The sequence below is a fragment of the Oryzias melastigma genome, linkage group LG20 (genome assembly GCF_002922805.2).
Source record: "Oryzias melastigma strain HK-1 linkage group LG20, ASM292280v2, whole genome shotgun sequence".
Classification (NCBI taxonomy): Eukaryota; Metazoa; Chordata; class Actinopteri; order Beloniformes; family Adrianichthyidae; genus Oryzias; species Oryzias melastigma.
The window spans coordinates 5,580,681-5,596,028 of NC_050531.1; the positions used below are offsets into that span (position 1 = coordinate 5,580,681).

General features: G+C 38.2%; 3 protein-coding genes across 11 annotated transcripts in view; 2 read left to right on the top strand and 1 right to left on the bottom strand.

The window, feature by feature from the left end:
• Positions 1-1,198, top strand: part of asap1b (ArfGAP with SH3 domain, ankyrin repeat and PH domain 1b) — a 77,561-nt gene extending 76,363 nt beyond the window's left edge. For all 5 annotated transcript variants that reach the window (XM_024280073.2, XM_024280071.2, XM_024280074.2 and 2 more), the window contains one exon: positions 16-1,198. In XM_024280073.2, the coding sequence (XP_024135841.1) occupies positions 16-90 (75 nt within the window). In that variant the 3' untranslated portion in view covers positions 91-1,198. The remainder of the gene's footprint in view (positions 1-15) is intronic.
• Positions 1,199-3,055: 1,857 nt separating this feature from the next.
• On the bottom strand, positions 3,056-6,015 carry si:dkey-37o8.1 (uncharacterized protein LOC407641 homolog). Its single transcript, XM_024280109.2, has 7 exons — positions 5,783-6,015; positions 5,536-5,715; positions 5,178-5,474; positions 3,999-4,149; positions 3,669-3,925; positions 3,377-3,611; positions 3,056-3,310 (listed from the first exon to the last, which is right to left on the bottom strand). The coding sequence occupies exons 1-7, from the start codon at positions 5,924-5,926 to the stop codon at positions 3,204-3,206; spliced, it is 1,371 nt and encodes a 456-aa protein (XP_024135877.1). The 5' UTR covers positions 5,927-6,015; the 3' UTR covers positions 3,056-3,203.
• A 97-nt stretch (positions 6,016-6,112) lies between these two features.
• Positions 6,113-15,348, top strand: part of fam49bb (family with sequence similarity 49 member Bb) — a 37,937-nt gene continuing 28,701 nt past the window's right edge. For 2 of the 5 annotated variants that reach the window (XM_024280114.2, XM_024280113.2), the window contains exon 1: positions 6,113-6,257. The gene's annotated coding sequence lies outside the window, so the exon portion shown is untranslated. Of the gene's footprint in view, positions 6,258-7,279; positions 7,420-15,348 lie in introns of those variants that run through there. The other 3 variants (XM_024280112.1, XM_024280110.1, XM_024280115.1) reach the window with 2 other exon arrangements.

Sequence of the window (15,348 nt, forward strand, 5' to 3'; positions counted from 1 at the left end):
TCCCTCCTCCTGCAGATCGGGCACATCGAAGGCAATCCGGACAGGAAAGGGGTCTTCCCCATGTCTTTCGTGCACATCCTGAGTGACTGACGACAGACTTGCACTACGTCTCTCCCAGAAATGGGAGATCCTGTAAATTCCTACCATAGAGTTAAACCCCTTGTCGAACGACAAGCGTCTTGAAGAAAAAAAAGAAGAAAAACTAAAACGTGGATGAGAACATCCGCGCTGTACAAAGAATGTGTGTATTTTTCCTCTACCAGTATTATCTTAACCGTATAGCATGGCTGAGACCAAGCCACTCTCGAAACCCTAGCACTTACCTTCAAAAAAGTCTATGTTTATGCTGTTCCTGTGTATATATGTATGTAAATATATTTGTGTGTGAGTGTATATACATGTTTGATTGTATAAAACATGTACCACTGCTCTCTGCCCGTCACATTTTAAGCGGCAGGTCTGGATTGGACCTGCGTCCGTTTTACCGACATCAGCTGATAGTTCTGGAGAAAGGACATGAAATGTGAATCCGTGTCTTGCATCCCTGTAGTGGACTGAAGAGGCAGCAGTCTCCCCACTGATGAAGAAGAAGCTCCATTCAATGTTCTCCCTGTTCTTGCTTGCTTTGTGTGTATTATGGTTGTTTTACCGTATAGAACCTGCTGCTACTGTGTGGTGGAATATCAACGCCTGTGGTTCACTATAGGTCACTAATTTCCCTGTTACACTGTTCACTGTGTGTGTGTGTGCGCGCTTTGTGTGTGAACTCATCTCCGCGGTCCTGAGCTTCTCCGTGCATGGTGGAACAATGACTGGAATGGAGTGGAGCGTCCGAACGCGCTCGCCTCAGGGTTTGAAGAGCCACTATGAAAGCAGGACTCCAAACACTTCCTGCTCTGTAAGCCACTATCAAGTACGGGACACTCCAGAGGACATCCCAGCAATAACTTGATTTTCTGACGAGCTAGAAGCTTCACATCTTCACAGTTTAGTGTCTTGTAAACCTCATGAGCTTGAATTTGTTTGTTTTTGTTTTTTTTAATCATTCCATGTTACTGGATTCATGACGGTTTGCCTGTGAACCATCTCTTAGATGAAGGGCAGAGAACTGACCCCTTTTCACCTGGTCCTCACAGACCTGCAGTTCTTCCCATGTTAAGGAACAAACCCATCAGATCATTAAAGTGCTGTACTTAAACCACGAGTCTGTCTTCACTCCGAGTTCTAGTCCATCTTTGAAATTCAAGATCTAACAGGTGATACATCCTTTGTGGTCAGAGGACGGATTTTAAAATAGGATTTTTACTTGGTTGCACATTTTACTACAGTTTTTTTTTTAAGTACCATAAATAAATTTTATTTTGAAAGAGCCTCAAGTTCCTTTAATTCTACCTGAAGCCAAACTCAAGGAGCATTTCTCGATTTAAGTAAGTCCTAAAAAAATAAAACTAAATTCATTTCTTAGTCAACCTTAGAAATGCAAGATCTAAGTTTCAATTTGGATCAAAGTTACTGGTGTTTATGTTCTAGTCAAGTTTAGAAATTCAAGATCTAAAAGTTCCTTTTTGGTCAGAGGACGGATTTTAAAATATGATTTTTCAGTGAGTTGCATTTTTTTCGAACTATATAAACTTCCAACTTTTATAGTAGGCATATAATTAAGAAATTTTATTTTGAAAGAGCCTCAAGTTCCTTTAAATTTACAGGAAGCCAAACTCAAGAGGCTATTTCTGAATTTAGATCGCTCCTAAAAAAACAAAACTAAAGTATTTGGTTCAAGTCAACCTTAGAAATCCAAGATCAAAAGGTTTCAATTTACTTGTGATCAGACATTTGTGATCAAAGGATGGATTTTAACAACAATTTAAATTAAACCATCTGTGAACTTTATAAAATACTTCCACATCCTAATTTACTTTAAGAAGCGAATGTGAATTTTACTTTAAAAGAGCTTCAAGTTCCTTTTATTCTACAGAAACCAAAATTTAAATCATGTCTTCATTTAGATCATTTTAAAATACAAAAAATGGGAAATACTGGTTTTTATGTTCTAGTTAAAATTAGAAATTCCAATCAAGGATCAAATATAACTAATACTGTTCCTTAGTGCTTAGAGGATGGATTTTAAAAACATGAATCATTTTACTATTTCTTTAAAGTACAGAGTGTTATTCATAAAATACTCTCACTTCAGCACATCCTTAAAGGGTATTTATAATTTAGAAAATAAAGCATTTTACTTTGAAAAAAAGCCCTAAATTCATTTTAGACTACTGCAAACTTGTTACAATCTTTATTTTATTTGAAGTTTGTTGAAAAAAGTGCAAGTATACACAAAGAAAATCAATATTTACAGTGTAAAATACAGAGACAATGACAATTAGGGGGTTAAATACACACAAAGACTGTTGAGAACCTTTTCCTTGTTAGAGTATGTCGATTTTGTTTTTCAAAATTAGATCTATAAGGAATCATGGATAATATAGTGTCATGTAAATTTTGTAAATGGAATTTCACCAGAAAATTATAAATAAAAATGTGCTTAAGGTTCTGAATAGTTGTAAATTCTCATCTTGGGGCTCAAGTTAGTTTAATTGAGATCCTTCAAGGACAAAAAAAAAGCACAATTTAAATTTTGGTCAAGAAATTCAAGATCTAGTCTGGGTTTAAATTTAACTGGTGATGATTGTCAAACACATTTTACTGTTTCTTTTCATAGGTGTGTACTTTTAAACCTTAAGTTTGCTCTATTCTAAGAGAAACTTATCATTTAGGGGAAAATGTTTGGAAATGCAATATTCTACCATTCCATTAAGGAAATGTTTTAAAATTCCAAATTTGACCTTTTACCACAGTTTAGTTTAGAACTTTTGTAGCTTTAATATGTTTACACATCCTAAAATTTCAGAAAAAATGTCTTACTTTTCAAAATTTCCCAATTATTCTATCAAAGTAAAATTTATTTGGATCACTCGTAGTTTTTAGTCACCTGAGTTTTTCCACATTTCCTACACTTTTATTTTGAAATCTCTTCCACCACACCACAAACACGAAGTTCTTCAAACTAGTTTTATTTTTGTTTTAACGAACAAAACTACACAAACTGCATCTTCTGTAGACAAATTATACATTTTAAACAAACTAAAATTCATTGGAAAAAATAAATAAAATGTTGCAGTATTTACAGAACACTTGACGTCAACTCATTTAGAGACTGGAGCCTTCTGGGTTTTGGACCCTTGGTCCTTCTCCACAGACTTGATGACTCCCACAGCCACCGTCTGCTTCAGGTCTCTGGCAGCAAAGCGACCTGCAGACAAATTCAGACATGACCCACAGGAATGATGAAACCATGGTGGGGTGTGGTGTACTCTACCTAAAGGAGGGTATGTGAAGAAGCTCTCCACACACATGGGCTTCACTGGAACCAGTTTGACCGTGGCGGCGTCTCCAGACACCAGCGTCTGCGGCTGGTCCTCCAGCTTCTTGCCGGTGCGCCGGTCCAGTTTCTCCTTCAGCTCGGTGAAGCGGCATGTGACGTGAGCCGTGTGGCAGTCCAGGACCGGAGAGTATCCGGCTTTGATCTTCCCAGGATGGTTCAGGACGATCACCTTCACGAGTTGGAGTTAGTTTGGTTCTAGACTGATGAGAGAACATGTCTATCATACCTGAGCTTCAAAGCTGCGAACATCTGAAGGAGGATCCTGCTGGGCGTTGCCCGCCACATCTCCACGACGCAGGTTCTTGACGGACACGTTTTTGATGTTGAAGCCGACGTTGTGCCCCGGCAGAGCCGTCTGCAGGCCCTGGTGGTGCATCTCAATCGACTTGACCTCTGCGGTGAGCTTGGCTGGAGAAAACACTAAGGTCATGCCGGGTTTGAGGACGCCCGTCTCAATCTTCCCAACTGGCACAGTCCCAACTCCTGAAGGGGGAAACAGCTCATTAGGATGGACAAGCTTTAGAATAAAACATCTTTAAACAGGATTGGTGGTTACCTCCAATTTTGTAGACATCCTGCAGAGGTAACCGAAGAGGTTTGTTGATCGTTCTCACTGGAGGCTGAATGGAGTCCAGAACTTCAAGAAGAGTCTTCCCACTTGAAGGCCCTTCCCGCCGACGAATCTTCCATCCTTGGTACCACGGCATCTGCACAAACGTCAAGTTTAGGGCTGCAATGATTAGTCGGCTAGTATTAATCGAAAAGTTGACAAGTTGTTACTTTATACTACATGGAGTCTGAGAGTAGTAAAGTTGAGTCATTTATTATGCTAGCTTTTTGGACTATTTTAGCATTTATCAACGTTTTTAGCTAATATTTCAGCTACATGCTAGCTATTTTGGCAAATTTAGGATTTTAGTCATTTGGAAATTTTGAGCTTTAGCTAATAGTTCAGCTACATGCTAGCTATTTTGGCAAATTTAAGATTTTAGTCATTTGGAAATTTTGAGGTTTAGATAATAGTTCAGCTACATGCTAGCTATTTTTGACTAGTTTAGGATTATGGTTTAGCCGATCTTTTAGCTACATGGTAGCCATTGTGGCTAATTTAGGATTTTAGTTTAGGCCATTTTGGAGTTTAGCTTTTATTTTGACTACATGCTAGCTATTTTGGCAAATTTAGGATTTTAGTTTTTTTGGAAATGTTGACGTTCAGCCAATAGTTCAGCTACATGCTAGCTATTTTTGGGCAATTTAGGATTTCCCTTTAGCTAATCTTTCAGCTACATGGTAGCTCTGACTAAATTAGGACCTTAGGCTATTTTGGAGTTTAGCTAAAATTTTAGCTACATACTAGCTATTTTGGCTAATTTAGGACTTTAGGCCATTTCTGAGTTTAGCTAATGTTTTTAGCTACATGCTATTTTTTTTTCCTTTAAGCCAATTTTTCAATTGGGTAATATTTAAGCTGGCTATCAATTTCAGCATCTTCAGCTATCAGCACTACCACCTTAAGCAGCTAAATTCAGTTTACAGCATTCACACTAGCATTATTGCAGGTTAATGCCATGCATCTAGTTTTTAGTTAGCTTAAAGCTAAAGATGGTTAAGATGTGGGCTTTACATCCAGTTTTCGCATGACCCGATTAGTCGAGTAAAAATAATCGATGATATTCTACTATTAAAATAATTGTGGCAGCAGCAATTCAGACACCACTCTGCAACCCCTCCTGACCTTCTGGGTCACACTGATCATGTTCTCCCCGGTCCATCCTGAAATCGGAACGAAGGGCACGGCGTTGGTGTCGTAGCCAATCTTCCTCAGGAAGCCGCCCACGCCGCGCACCACTTCCTCGTAGCGCTTCTGGCTGTAAGGCGGCTCGGTCAGATCCATCTTGTTCACGCAGACGATGATTTGCTTGACCCCCAGCGTGTAGGCCAGCAGGGCGTGCTCTCTGGTCTGACCGCTCCTGGAAACGCCCGCTTCAAACTCCCCTTTGGCTGCAGACACCACCAGGAGGGCCACGTCGGCCTGGAACAGAACCCAATTAGAGATCCAATTCAAGAGAAGTCACAGATAAGATGATATTTACCTGTGATGTTCCAGTGATCATGTTCTTGATGAAGTCTCTGTGCCCTGGAGCATCAATGATAGTCATGCTGTACTTCTGAGTGTTGAACTTCAGGAGGGAGATGTCAATGGTGATCCCACGCTCCCTCTCAGCTTTGAGTTTGTCCAGAACCCAGGCAAACTTGAAGGAACCCTTCCCCAGCTGTAGAAGCCAATTAAAAGGAGGTTTAACTCACTCATTACCCACCTGCTTAGATTCCATGTCTTACCTGAGCTGCGGCCTTCTCAAATTTCTCCAGTTTTCTCGGATCAATGCCTCCACATTTGTAGACCAGGTGTCCGGTGGTGGTGGACTTGCCACTGTCGACGTGACCGATGACTACCACGTTGACGTGAACCTTCTCCTTCGCCATAAATGCAGGTGAATAGGAGTAAGTCTTGAATTACAATGAAACTTGCTTTTTCAAAATGTGCTTCCAAATGGTCAGCTACAGGAGTTTGGATCTCCTTTATAGGCAGTAGATAACTGGAGACAGGTGTGCAGCTTGATTACACTTGATTGGTTTCAGTCTGATCTGAAACAAAGACAGTACCAATGAAACGAGGAGAATTTCTAGTATTCATGTAATAAATGAAAAGAAAAGGTTGAGCCTGATGTTGTTCCTCTCGAGCTTTCCAGTCTGGATCAGCTGATGATCTCAGGTTACCAGCAAGTGTTTCATCTAAATGCTGGAGCCTTTGAACGTGAGTTAATAAGTAGGTTCTCTGATCAGACAAAATGGAAAAGGTCTGTTATTATGGAAGTTTATCTTCTTTCATTGAACTTTACTGTTAGTTTAATATCATTTTTTAACAACAAGCCTCAAATTAATATAATAATTTAGGCTTTTCACAGCAAAAACTATTTAGATTTTATAGGAAAGCTAAAAAATACACATAAACACACTTTTTTGAAATGTAATATCAAATGGCTGTATTAAACATATGGATTTGACTCACTTTTGTAAAAAAAATATAATGTCAGAGCCCTTTTTTAAAATATATGTGAATGCGTGACAAAGTAAAATCTGCTTTTTTTAGTTTTATATTTTTATGTGGTTAAATATTTTCACTTTTTAGACTAATTTCTACCAGAAAATCACTAACTGAGCACTTATTTAAAATTTAAACGTGCTGTCTGTCATAGTTTTTATAACAATTAACATTTTTTGTCTGTAATCAAATCGAATTAGTAATTTTTAAACCAAAATCTTCTTGAACTGTAATTTAATAAAAATAGATATGGCATATTTCCAAAATGTGTAATGAAAAATACAAATAAATGGTTCTTGGAATGCACTGTGCTCTTTAAATAACTTATATGTGTATTTATATTTATTTGTTTACATTTTATTAATCAGATTCTCTCATTTTAAATTACTGGTTTGAATTTTAGCTTAGGTAATTGGTATAGATAAGTTTAATTTTCATTTTATTCAAGGTATTAAATATATTATCCTTCATTATACATTAAAAAAACTCATAAAAATAACTACAAAAAAACACTTGAAAATGCATCTAGAGATGATTTAAAATCCCAGGTCCTAACATAAGTGAATAAATCCTGACCACAGCAATGGGAAGATTTATTTAGAGCACACTTCAGCAGTAATCTGATAGAAGTGAACGTTGGAGTACTGCAGATGACCCGGCTGGAGAGGGCGGGTCTTCTCCGTAGGATGTGAGACTGCGCACGGTAGCGCCGCCCCTCCCCGTACTGTGCGGCTGAGCAAACCGAGCTGCCCTCCCGGCCACAGTGACGCTGGATAAGTAACCCGGAAACTGCAGCACATCGCTTTTCTTCTCCGTTACCGCTGCTTTCAGCGTGGTGTCCAGACCTCCTCCTCACTGTTTCTCGAGCATCACGGTAAGAAAAAATAAATACAAATTAGTAGTGATTTTAAATTACGACTTTTTCTTTGGGCCTCTTTCCGGCTTCTCGCCGCCGTTATATACCCACCGGCTCCTCAAAGCTTTTCTTTGAATTTGATATTTTCCTCCCCGGAGGGAACACAAATGAGTCACAAAGGCGTTCATGTAAAAGTAAATTAATTTAAATATTTCGATGTAGTGGAACTTATTGTAGCCGCCTGTGGGGACCGTTAACTTCCCGTTTTTGTTTTTTCTTTCCCCGGAGCTGCTACACTGCTAGCATTACGTTCCTTTATTTGGCCGGAGGCGCGAGCCCGCTTGACCGCCGTCTCCCCTCGCGGCCGCGTTTGCCCTCATTCGAGCCAGCACGGGTTAAACTCGTCCCGGGTTGAGTTAGCTCGCCTTCAGGCAGCAAATGATGCATCATGAGAGGAAATGCACACAGTGACAGCTGGGCTGTGTGGGGCTGCTGTGCCTTTGATGGGGTTGTACTTTGATCGCTGCATATGGGAGGAATTTACCGCGATTTGACGGTAATCCTTCACAATATTGGTCCTGTAATAAAAGGCTTTAGGGAACTTTATTATGAAGGGGCGGAAGTTTTATTCTCACTATTTAGGGGGTTTATTAAGGAAATAACACTTCCGCTTCTTCATAATAAAAATTATTTGCTTTTATTGTATACATTGAAAAATGAGTCAAAATAATATATTAAAATATTTAATTTATTAATAGTGTTTAATATTAATTTGCCACAAACCATTATTTTAAGTCTCCTAATCATTAATTTCTTTTTTCAGATTCGTCGACTAATCGGGTCATGCGCAAACTGGACGTAAAGCACATATCCTAACTATTATTAACTTTAAACTAACTAAAAACTATATAAATAGCATTACCTTCTATAATGCTAATGTGAATGCTGTTAGCTGAATTTAGCTACAAAAGATGCTAGTGCTGATAGCTAAATATACTGAAATTGATAGCTAAAATCGCTGAAGCTGATAGCCAGCTGAAATATAAAATAAAATATAAGCTAAACTCCAAATTAGCCTAAAAAACGGAAAAATCCTAAATTAGCCAAAAAGCTAGCATGTAGCTGAAATATTATATAAACTCCAAATTAGCCTTAAAACCTTTTATTAGATGCCAAAATAGTCCGAACATCTAGCATAAGGCTGCTATAACTTTCAACTTTGCTACACTCGCGCTCCTCATAGTATAAAGTAACAAATAATATTTTATTATAGTAGTTGTCGACTATTTTAATAGTTGATTAGTTGACTAATTGTGGCAGTCTTAATATTTATTAATATTCTTCACACTGTTAATATTGTGTTATTTAAAATGTTCTTCATTTTGCTTTTTACATAACAAAAAAGGTAAAAATACTTAGTTCTGATATATTTACATGTTTTTTTATATAATTTATAATCAAAATGTTTGTCTTAATAGGTTGAGTTTTTAAAGTGTTTTGCTTTTTTTGTTTTTCACTTTTTTTTTCATTTTTAAACATTTTTAGCCCAGCTTAATGGTAAAAATAATGAAAAGAAATGTAAATGTGAAAAAATATTTGAATGCTAATATAAATTTGACCATAAAATTGTCATTATTTTGATTTTTTTTATTTTATCTTTCTGTTAAAATGATTAAATCAAGTTAAAAACTCAAATCCGATTTTAATCAAATGTACATAGTGTGCATGTAAACAAACTTTGTGACTCGCGCACCACTTATAATCTATTTATCTAGATATTGGCCTTGTTTTAGTCAAATCTGGGATGTTCATATTCTTTTACCTCAGAACCATTAAAGGAAAAAGTTTGGGTCTTTGAAAAAAAAAGTGCTCAAAAGTGGAAGTGAAACTCCCAAAAAGACAAACTTACACACCACGTGTTGTGTAATTAGACCGTAAAAGCTCTCATTGTCTTCTCTGAGAAAAAAAGAAGTTTCTCAAGGTCCTCAAAGTGCATTCAAATATATACATTTCTAAAGCTTTTATTCTCGTACTTTTGAGACGTGTCTGGATTTTTTTTCTAACAGTGAACTGGCTTCTGTGGTTGACCATATGTGGTACGGCTGTAATAAATTGTAGGTAGAATGTATGAATTGAGTCTTTTATTTTGGAAAACTTAACTGCTAAAAGTGTAAAAAATCTCCTAACTCTTCAACCTTTTCATATTTGAATTTCTCTTTAGAAAAGTCTTGTATTACATGTTGGTTTTACCTGTTCTCGGTTTTGATTGGGAAATAAATCAACTCCAGGCTGGTGTTTCAGTCAGACGAGGTCAAACTTGTTCAACCAACATTAACTCGTCTGATTTTTGTGTCAAAACCTGAAAGCAAAAAGACAAAAGTCCTATTTGGTTTTCCTAAATTTTGCTTCGTCCTCAGAGCAAAACTAAAACGAAGGAGCTTGGCGCTCTGAATTCTCCATAAATCTGAGTTTAGCTGCATGCACAGACATGCAGGTACATTCAGGCATGAACCCCTTCTTAGAAAGTAAAAATGACTTTGACAGTGTCACTCTACACACTCTGTACAAATAGTCTTTTTTTGTATGCATTGCCACCATGGGGTGGAATTTTCCACTTTCTGCCTCCATATAATGAAATGTGCAGCTCAGATCTAAAAGTAAAGGATAAGCGTTGATTCATCATTTGATCGTGACTCGACTGTTTCTGACGTGAATGCTGTTTGTGGTGCGTTTAAAAATGTGTGTTCTTCTCTGTAGATGGTTATGACACAAACGTTGAGCTTCATTGCCTCTCACATGTTTATTTCTTGTTGTGTGTGAACATTTTCCTAGAACACCTGATGTTCCTTTCAGAAAACGAGCGGAAACTTCACCCGCACAGCAGATTATTTCTGTTGCTAAAACGTCTTAGTCTAAAGCTGCATGTTTTTAAGCAAATGGACGCATTAACGTGGCTTATTGTGTAACCTTAAATGGAAGCTTAGCGTTGGTCTCTGCAAAAATGAGACGATTCCATGCATATGTTTGCAGATTTATTTTTGCAGATGGTGTTTTCCAAAAGTAAAATGAGCATTCTCGGGTTCTGCTGACTTTGTCTCTGCAGAAAAGCTGCATTGATCGTTTCAGAGTCCTATTGCTGTCTGTGCAGTTCTGCCCAGTACTTTGTTCCAGCAAAATCACTTTGATCATTTGATGGTTTAATAAAATCTAACTTTTTTTTTTCTCAATCTGGAGAAAATCAGGTGTAAAAAGTGAACGTTTACTGCAGAAGTGAGTTGATGGCCTTGCTTGGGGTTGTCTCTTCATAGCAGGCAGTCTCTTCTCTCCTTCCATTGCTTCTGCATGTCGGCTCTTGTTCATTGGCAGATCAGAGGTGATTTGATGACATACTTGAGTCACTCCGTGGAGAAAAGTTCTCGCCCCTTTTTTATTCGCTGCCGAGCCATTAAAAAAACAACGCCTTCACATGGAAAGTGATGAATACTGTGTTTTTATGGCATTTTTCTGATGATAAACTAAGACATTTAAGATTTAAAATGGAATCTTTGAGTATTTATTCAAATCGTTGTGAATCAGGAGAAGACGAAAAGGTGCTGTTTGGAAAAGATTGTAACTGTGATGTCACAAATGCAGTGGGCGGGCTCTGCTCAGATCCATTAATATCTTTGTTTTCCTCGTCCAAACTGGCTCAAAGCTGTTCAGCCGGATAGCTCCAACATTGCTGGACATTTTAGTCTGTTAGCTAGTGGGAGGGAGTGTAAACTGAGTGATAATGGGAAGTGCGGGTGGCTTTACTCTGCCTCCTCCCACAACTCAGAGGAATTTTTACATGAACTACTTGAAACTACATCCTAGAAAACAATGCAATTTTTTAAATGTTGGCTAAAATTAGTTGAATCATAATTAAAAGACAACTGGGAATGCTTTTAAAATAAATAAAAAATGATCGGAGTGGAACTCTAAACTAGGGATGGGCCCATATCATTTTTTGCGGCCGATGCTGAGAACCAATATTTGCTGATATTTAAGAGTCTACAATAACACCGAGTCTAGATTTGCTTTTTGTTTCTTTAATAGAAATGCACGACTTTTTTTTTTTTTTTACAATCGCGTTATACTAGACTTTTTTAAAATACAAAATATGATCTCATGTATCACTTTAAAAATGATGAAAACAGTATAAACAATTGCTGACTATGACTGTAAATAGAAGTGTCAGAAACAGTCAGAAAAATATCTGTGGATTTTTTTTAGTATCGGTCCGATACCTATGAACTCAAATTATGCAAATATTGTCCGATACCAATATCGCCCATGTCTACTCTAAACTTTTATACCATTTTAATAAATTAACATGAATTCATTATTGTATTTTAGCACAATTGCCTTCTTAAAAAACAAGACAAACATGCTTTTTTGATGTTGGTAAGATGTTCAAATGTGCTAGCGACTTAAAACATTGAAATGTACACATTGACTAGTTTACCGATTTGTTTTCATTGGGATAATCCCAAAGATGATTTAGAATTAAGGAGCTTTTGTCGTGTTTGTTGTAATCTTAAGTTTCTCTGTGTTTATTCAGCATTTAATTTGAATGTGTGTGTTTATATTAGTGCATGCGTAATGGAGTGTAAACTTTAAGATTTTAAAATAAATACAATGAAGAGGAAACGGAGAAGGGACTTTCTGCTTTATTTATTTTTAAAATATGGTTGAAATGCTGCAGATTTATTGCGATTTTGTTTTTTAATTTTCCAATTTGATGAACAAAGATGAGTGTCTTAAACTTAAACCACATGTGTGATTCTGAATTCAGTGGATGAATTTTGATTTTTCTCGTCTCCTTGTTTCTTCGTGTTTGTCTTTTCATTTCTGCAAACCTATTTTATAGCAGCTACTGTCTTATCCTTTTTAGGATTTTCCTTTTATGCAAACACTTCAGTTTTTATTGTAAATGACCTTGTTTTTCTTTGCTAATTACTGTTTCAATTACTTGAAGACGAACAGCTGAGCAGAAAGATGGTTTCACAGTTGAATTTGTAACCTTTGATTGCTGTCTGGTAAAGAATCTGAAGGCCTCTCTCTGATTTTCTTTTCTTCAGCTGTTATGGTGGCTTCTTCAAACATCTGAGCATGCTCACACGAGAACATCTAAAGGTCTTCACTTGTGTTTGCAGAAGCACCTTCAAACTGGACATTAAACCTGAAGATTTCTAAAGAACACGTAGAAACTAGTAATTTAATTCTTTGGTATTTTCATGGCAAAGACTTCCACTTTGGGTGACTTGGTGATAACTTGACTCTGGTGTGTTAAAGCATGTTCCTCATGTGGCCGCCCACATGTCGTCGGGCACACGGAGCCGGAGTGTTGCTGCAGATGGTAAATCAGCATGCTCTGAATTCAGTTCTTGTTCAGGCTGCTGCTGCGCTGCCCCCGCACCAAACCTCCATCCACGCATGCCGATAAAACTGACTTAACACATATCTGAGGAGCAGTCGAAGCTACAGACTTTATAGTATCTTATAACTCCCTCCTTTATGTTTTTTATCATATATTGCAGAACATGTGAAGAGAAGGGATATTCAGAGATGCTACTTTCAGTCAATCCATCAACCTTAGGGACAGGTGGGGGCTCCTCAAAGTCGTGTCAGGTGTAAATGAGACACCTGCAGAGCTTTAACTCTCCACCATGCTGCCCACTTCAGTGCCGGTCCCTTGAGGAAGGCGTTTTTGGCATATAGATAGTTCTATGACCAGGTTTCACTCAGGAAACGTCAACTGTCTTTGCCTTGAGGAGCTTTTGTCCATCGTACTGAGAGGATATGATCACTCGATTGACAGACGGGTTTTGAGAGTTGCTGCTTGCTCACCTAGTAAATTCCAGGGGGTGATAATCCTCGGTATGTTGCAGACCAGATGAGAAGCACAGAGTGCTCAGACGATGGAGCTCCTGCAGTCTCAATGTCCTCTGTGAGGACAGAACTCCTTTAAGGTTAGGCAGCTAGCATGGTGGCTAGCTACAGCAGCGTTTGACGCTAGCTTACTCATGTCAAGCTTCCAGTGAAAAGTCTGTTAACGTCCGTTTCGGGCTCTAGCGTTCAGTTTTTATGATCGTTTCTGAGCTCCATGCACGAAATGTGCGGCTATTAAACGTACTTTTCAAGTTGAACTTTGACCAATCAGAGACTGATTTGTGATGTATGGATGACATCCTTTCTAATTAGAGGTACAAACAGTCTTAAAATTGATAACTGGAGGTTAAATTAACAATTGGGTTCATGCATGACTAGAATTATGGCGGCAAAAGAAAAAAAATCGGAGCAAGACTTGCACGGCTTCAACATTTTGTACTTAGCCTCTGCAACAGTAGGTGGTAGATGTGGACTAAAATGGTAGAAAAAGAAGCCCCTCCCTGCTTGTCCAATGTGAACACCATGGGCTAAACATGCGTTCAAGAACCTGCGTAGTTTCAGAGGACGTTTTCAGAGATGGCTAACTGTAGCCCTGTAAAATAGTGAGGGAATTCAGACACAACCTTGTCGACCAAGTGGTTAGTTAAGCTAGCTTGTTACTTACAAAAGCTGTCTTTAAAAGTTGCTTCTGGAAGTGAGAAGAGGTGTTGGACTGAGGGAAGAAGGTTTTGCTGGACCTTTGCATTTACAGGAAGTCCTTCCTTCAGGAGAACAGATGTCCCTTCTGCTTGCTCATCAGGACTGGTGCAGTGCAGCATTTTTTAGCATGTAATCTTAGTTTTAATTAAATTGAATCAGCAAATGTTCCAGTTTTCATATTTCTTTTTGTTATCTTAAAGAAAAGATTTAATGATGGAACTCTGGAGTGGGAGAGACCTTTAACCTTCTATCAGGATGATGTCTAAATGACAGACCTCGGTATCAGTGTGGTGTCTGTAGTCAGCTGGAGTGTGACGGCGTTGAGCGTGGCGGTGGAGAACAAGCCCTTAACGAGTCATTTATCGAGGGGTTCACCCCGAGCAGCTCCAGCCGGTGTGACTGATCTGAGAGTTTCAGAGCTTCTTTAATTTTCCCACCGAGGCTCCTCTGTGGGTTTCACTAACTCTGTTCAAAGTCCCTCCTCAGCCTCGCGCATAATGCAGAGTTAAGGTTGTCATGGCAACCTCCGTTTTTTTTTTCTTCGTTCAACTAAAGACGAATGTGTTGTAGGATTTGCAGATGGAATCAGGTCTACAGAGCAGATATTAGTCTTTCAGTCAAATGTTTGTTGATGCTGCTGCGTAACATAATAAAGCAGATTTTTTTTTATGCATTTACTTTCATGAAAGTAGTTTTACAAGCTCTTTTGGAAATAAAATGTTTAAATTTATTTGTTTTAGCTCATCCCAACCAGGGAAGTTAAAAAAAAAAATCTTGCAAAATGTTTTCCCTGCAGCCCCAAACCACCTAAAATAATTCAACTTTAAATCTGAGGATTGAATGCAATGCTGGGAATGTCTACATTTCCAGGGCATGAAGATTATTTATGCAGCAGATGAAATTCGAATTAGAAAATATTTCTTAATGGCTGTGTTTATCCTCCCTAGCTCTGCATGAACACCCCCCCCAGTCAGATTTAACATGCTTTCTGTTTATGCAGCAGGACCACACATGCTGGTTCATCCTCTCAGCTGCTTTAATAAAAACCAGGAAGTCGGATCACATTAGAACAGGGGTGTCAAACTCACCACACAAGGGGCCAAAACACACCTGAGGTCACGGACCGAACAGGATGAACATTTATTGAACACTCTAATGAACTACCGCCGCTCTGGAGAAACTATGTCCTAGAAAACGAGACAGATTTTTTTTTTTTGGCTGAAAACAGCATCATAACTAAAAGAACTCTGGGAAGGCTTTTGAAATTGATCCAAAGATGATCGGAGTGGGACTTTACTAACAGTTTGAGAGGACAATTTCTTCTTATTTTTTTTT

Bases quoted from the DNA above. Each gene is read 5' to 3' on its own strand.
- si:dkey-37o8.1 (XM_024280109.2), bottom strand. From the start codon at position 5,926: ATGGCGAAGGAGAAGGTTCACGTCAACGTGGTAGTCATCGGTCACGTC. The intron at 5,475-5,535 runs GTAAATATCATC...GTTCTGTTCCAG, and splicing joins TGATCACTGGAACATCACAG to GCCGACGTGGCCCTCCTGGT. The intron at 3,926-3,998 runs GTAACCACCAAT...TTCCCCCTTCAG, and splicing joins GGATGTCTACAAAATTGGAG to GAGTTGGGACTGTGCCAGTT.